This window comes from Tasmannia lanceolata, unplaced genomic scaffold (assembly GCF_043159265.1).
Source record: "Tasmannia lanceolata isolate RefF3 unplaced genomic scaffold, GAP_Taslan_0.1 ptg000011l, whole genome shotgun sequence".
In the NCBI taxonomy this organism is placed as follows: domain Eukaryota; kingdom Viridiplantae; phylum Streptophyta; class Magnoliopsida; order Canellales; family Winteraceae; genus Tasmannia; species Tasmannia lanceolata.
In genome coordinates, this window is record NW_027518688.1 from 18,436,213 (window position 1) to 18,441,604 (window position 5,392).

The 5,392-nt window shown below is 38.7% G+C and overlaps 1 protein-coding gene across 1 annotated transcript; it reads right to left on the reverse strand.

Moving 5' to 3' along the window:
- Positions 1-3,508: 3,508 nt before the first annotated feature.
- Positions 3,509-5,134, reverse strand: LOC143886532 (putative aquaporin PIP2-8). The gene is made up of 4 exons (XM_077390543.1): positions 4,759-5,134; positions 4,382-4,677; positions 4,153-4,293; positions 3,509-3,837 (listed from the first exon to the last, which is right to left on the reverse strand). Exons 1-4 carry the CDS (start codon positions 5,036-5,038, stop codon positions 3,718-3,720), a joined length of 837 nt encoding a protein of 278 aa, XP_077246658.1. The 5' UTR covers positions 5,039-5,134; the 3' UTR covers positions 3,509-3,717.
- Positions 5,135-5,392: the final 258 nt, after the last annotated feature.

A 5,392-nucleotide genomic window follows, 5' to 3' on the forward strand; every position in this document is an offset into this window, starting at 1 on the left:
GAATCGCCGTGCTAATATTCGCCCCTTATATTTTACTTGGGATACCCCACTGTAATGTAAAAAGTAGTCATAAATATAATGGTGCGGGCTGTCCCAAGTTTTTTAAAAAAAGGGTGAATATATCACTTCCTTATGTAATGTAACGCGTACATACATGAAAATAGTGGTTCGTCATTAGTTTGGTGAGCGGGCCCACATCACGAACGATCACTCTAAATTATTGTTTGAAATAGTATCACAACCGTTGGATCTTGATCAGATGGCTATGAGATGTCATTTATATACAACTAAGAACATTGATATTCACACTCCTACCAAATAATTATTTACTCTGCTAAATTTGGTAGTTACGTGGTTGGTATTGAACGGGAAGGTTCCAAAGAAACGCCCATCTCGCTCAAACAAAGAAAACTTGTGGGCCCCATCTTAAAGACACCAAATGAAGATGTGTCTTCTTTTTTTTTTTACGGTGAGAGGAATCTTTTCTTATTTACTTGTTTTCCCGGGAAAGGAAAATAAAAGGTTTCCTGTGCATCTGACGTGGCAATAGGAAAAGAAATCCAGGAAAACTATATAGGAAAAGGTTTCCCGCGCCAGTTCACTCGCGCAGGAACTGTGCAGGAAATGGTTTCCCGAGAAATTGCTTGCTCACCTTTTTTCACTAGTTTTCCTGGGAAAGCAAATCTCATCAAAATAAAGGGAAAATGAATCTCAAATTTGTGAGAAAAGACTCATTTCCACATCAATTTTTCCAATTTCCATGTCAGATGTGACATTTTCCACTTAGGCTCCTTCAAAATCCCTTGAGACAAGTGAACATGCGAATTTTAGCTTTCTCAGGAAAAAAATGGGGTGTTTTCCCGGGAACGCGAAGTCTTATTTATTTTTCCATTATGGACTTTCTATTTTAGTGGAGTTTTCTTTTTGAAATGGAAAAAGCTATTTTTGCTTTCTTGCTTTGAAACCAAAAAATCATGGATAAAGCGACCTGGTATCCAATACAGGACCTTCTGTTGGCTTTGCCAATGACAGGCAGCCACGTGTTGAAAAATGATAGGATATGTTACGGTAGCTTTCGTCTTTGTTCGACTTTGCCAACTACTCTGAGAAACTTTTGAATATTCTTTTATGCTTTCCCTAAAAAACAAGAACAGTTGTTGTGTGAGTTGTGTCACAGGAATTTTTTTTAATTTGTTTCAGCAAATAGAAAATTTTCCATGTTATAAGGAAAATTGCAAACCTAGTAACATTTAATTTTCTATAATTTCTTTTGTAAACTCATTTTCCATAGATTTTTTCAACATTGAAATTTTTCCATGTTAATCAAGGAAAATTGCACCCCTAGCACACCCCATAAATTTTATTTTCCATAACTGTAGAGTATATAGAAAATGTTTACAAAATTTTCCTTGATTACCACAAAATTTTCCAAAATTACATTGACCATGCATTATGTTTTCCTAGTGAAAACTTTCCATGAAAATTTCAAATCTGGAATTATATTTCCCATAATCTTATTTTGTAAACGCATTTTCCCCGGAATTTTTTCGAGTGTATAAAAATTAGCATTTTATTCAAGAAAAAATGCAAACTTTTTCCATTTTATGCTCGGAAAAAAGATTCTACTTGGTCGAGTAGATAAGCTTATATACTGTTTGTCCACAAATCTACCAATTTTCTAGACCTGGCAAAAGCGACCTGTGCCCGCGGGTCGACCCGACCCACCTGCAAATTTGTAGGTACAGGTCTGAGTTTTAGTGACCCGTCAAAACTGAACCGCGTGTGACCCAACCCGCAAAAACAAGGGTCGGGTCGGGTCGATCAAGGGCTAAGATCAAAACATTGTTGACTGACTCGAGTGAGTCTCTCGACTCTCTCGTTTAATCGTTTATACTTTTAGGGTTTAGAGACTTACTCTAGTTAGGGTTTGAGATTTTGAGGAGTAAAGAGCAGAGCAACCGAAGCTTGAAGAAGCCAAAACAAAAGGCTCGGAATCGGATTGATCCCAAGCTCCCTACGAGCACAAAATATCGTAATTAAGTTTTTTTCTTCTTTTTTGGTTTTTTTCTTTCTACATAAAAAAGTTGTTTTTTTTCATGCTGTCGAGTGAATGATAATGTTGGTCTCTCTCTTCTAGTTCAAACCCATGAATGAATAATGTTGGAGAAAAAAAAGCTGTTTGTTTCTTCTTTATTTCTATAAATTTGTTGATGCTTCATTTTATTCAGACATTTTATGCTCGGAAAAAAGATTCTACTTGGTCGAGTAGATAAGCTTATATACTGTTTGTCCACAAATCTACCAATTTTCTAGACCTGGCAAAAGCGACCTGTGCCCGCGGGTCGACCCGACCCACCTGCAAATTTGTAGGTACAGGTCTGAGTTTTAGTGACCCGTCAAAACTGAACCGCGTGTGACCCAACCCGCAAAAACAAGGGTCGGGTCGGGTCGATCAAGGGCTAAGATCAAAACATTGTTGACTGACTCGAGTGAGTCTCTCGACTCTCTCGTTTAATCGTTTATACTTTTAGGGTTTAGAGACTTACTCTAGTTAGGGTTTGAGATTTTGAGGAGTAAAGAGCAGAGCAACCGAAGCTTGAAGAAGCCAAAACAAAAGGCTCGGAATCGGATTGATCCCAAGCTCCCTACGAGCACAAAATATCGTAATTAAGTTTTTTTCTTCTTTTTTGGTTTTTTTCTTTCTACATAAAAAAGTTGTTTTTTTTCATGCTGTCGAGTGAATGATAATGTTGGTCTCTCTCTTCTAGTTCAAACCCATGAATGAATAATGTTGGAGAAAAAAAAGCTGTTTGTTTCTTCTTTATTTCTATAAATTTGTTGATGCTTCATTTTATTCAGACATTTGCTTCTTTGCTGCAGATTGTTGCCACTAGAACAGATTTTCAGCTTCAGGAAGAAGAAAACTTCGAACAGTTTAGATTATCCTATGGCAATGATTTTTGGGGCACGATCTATTTACGTTGTGTCCCATCAAATGAACGGTTTGGATCATCGTATATGGTAGAGGCTGGACCGTCCATTTTGAAAATTAGGGAGTGCATTTATCACCGCCCAATAAAACTTTGTTTTGGAAAAAATTGCGGGTCAACCCGACCCACCCGCACTGGGTACGAGTCACCGGTTACTGACCCGTAGGAATGCGGATCATTTTGACCTGCACCCGCGGGTCGACCCGACCCACCCTCACTGGGTACGAGTCACCGGTTGCTGACTCGTAGGAATGCGGATCATTTTGACCCGCACGATCGACCCGACCCACCCGTTTGCCAGGTCTACCCATTTTCCCTCCACATTTGGATGGAATAGAATGATCCTATGGATCTGATTTTTGTGGACACTCTATCCGGTAGCCTTTTAAATGAATGGCTACTAGACATTCCATATCATAACGATTACAAATTTTCACTCACTCACTCAAACGATTACAAATTTTCACTCAAACATATATTCCATATCATAATACACAATGTGTGAAGATGAGATGACATAAAGTAAACCCCTCCACTAAACTTCCATTAATCAAACAATAATTCACAGACAGAGAGTATATACCATTACACCCTCCTCTACACAATCGGATAAGAACAAAAGAAAATAAAAGAAAAGTTCCTTCTATTCTATCTATTTTTTTTTTTCCCTTCAATCAAGCTCACACAATTACACAAACCACATGCAAATAAGTGACTGGCACTGCTCTCAGTTATTCGGGTTGCTACGGAATGATCCCAAGGCTTTAATGGCCGCTGCTCTCAGTATGTATTGGTGGTATGCAGCTGCAGCTAGTGCTCCAACGAAAGGCCCAACCCAGAAAATCCACTGCACACACAATATCTCAGCCCGTTCATCACAAAAAAATAAAGAAAAGAATAACTCTCAGAACAATGAAAGAAAAGACTAGGTAATAATCAAAATATACAGGCTACTGATATTGGCACTACCATATTTTGATACTCCCACTAACCCACTTTGTCTTTTCTTTTTTAGTTGGCTTCTCAAAACTTCAAGTAATTAAAAGACTGGGTGAGTTAGTGCAGTTATCAAAACATGGTTGTGCGAGTATCTGTAGGCTTAATATATCAAGAAAATAAACCGAACTGGGTTATATTTTTAGGTACTAATGAAGCTTCTTACTTGGTCATCCCAGGCCTTATCCTTGTTGTAAATAACAGCAGCTCCAAAACTCCTAGCAGGGTTAATACCAGTTCCAGTAATAGGAATAGTCGCTAAGTGCACCATAAAAACAGCAAACCCAATAGGCAAAGGTGCCAGAACCTGCCCAAAATACAAACACAAAAAAATAACCCATCAAGAACGTAATAAGAAGAGAATAAAAAACCATGTACAGAGTTAGACTACTTACTGGAACGTGAGAATCACGAGCACTTCTCTTAGGATCAGTAGCAGAAAAAACAGTGTAAACAAGCACAAAAGTCCCAATAATCTCAGCACCCAAAGCAGTTCCCTTAGAATAACCAGATGCAACTTCATTAGCACCACCCCCTTGAGAATCATAAGGGTGTTTCATAAAAGCCTTCACCAAACCAACCCCACAAATCGCTCCTAAACACTGAGCCACCATATAACAAATGGCTCTAGGTAACGAAACCTTCCTTGCCAAAAACAAACCAAAGGTCACAGCAGGATTGATATGTCCACCTTCAAAAAGAGCAAACAAATTACAAGAGTAAAATGGGAAAATTAAGCCAATTTTTTTTTTTTTTTGTTAAGTTTTTGAACCTGAGATTCCAGCAGTGCAATAGACAAGGATAAAGATCATGCCACCAAAAGCCCAGGCGATTCCTAGAAGGCCAACGCCACCACATAAATCGGTTTGTTTTTTATGGCCGATTACTGTGGCGATTGTGATGTAGAGAAAGAGCAAAGTGGCAATGAATTCAGCGATTAAAGCTCTGTAAAATGACCAGAGCTTGAGTTCTCCTATGTCTATGAGTGGTGCTGGTGGTGGGTCTGTGTAGTCTTTTCCATGTGAAGTTTCTTCACTCACTTCCTTAGACATTTTGGGATTTTTTTTTCCTCTCTAGAGAGCTCTGATTTTCCTTTTTTCTTCTCTGTTTGGTTTTTGCTAGTGAGTTTCAGAATGAGGAATGAGCAGGGGAGGTGGAATTTATGGATAAGAGGCTAGGGCTTGAAAATAATTAATAATTAAAGAAAGGTTAGAGGGGTTGGTGGGGCCCTTTTTACAGCTTGACCATGTGACCTTTTAATCATATCTCTCTTAGCCAGTCCAGCCTGGCATCCACTCTCCTCAACGGCTACATTTCGCCTTCTCATAAAAAGGGCACTGATAAATTCGCACCCACTTTAGGATAATTCGCACCGCTTTAAAGTCTGCCACATGCGCTCTTTAGTT

What these genes read in the sequence shown, in the direction of transcription:
- LOC143886532 (XM_077390543.1), bottom strand. Translation starts at nt 5,038, where the DNA reads ATGTCTAAGGAAGTGAGTGAAGAAACTTCACATGGAAAAGACTACACA. An exon ending in TTGCACTGCTGGAATCTCAG is followed by an intron (nt 4,678 to 4,758) that starts GTTCAAAAACTT and finishes CTCTTTTTGAAG; the next exon opens with GTGGACATATCAATCCTGCT. An exon ending in CTCGTGATTCTCACGTTCCA is followed by an intron (nt 4,294 to 4,381) that starts GTAAGTAGTCTA and finishes TATTTTGGGCAG; the next exon opens with GTTCTGGCACCTTTGCCTAT.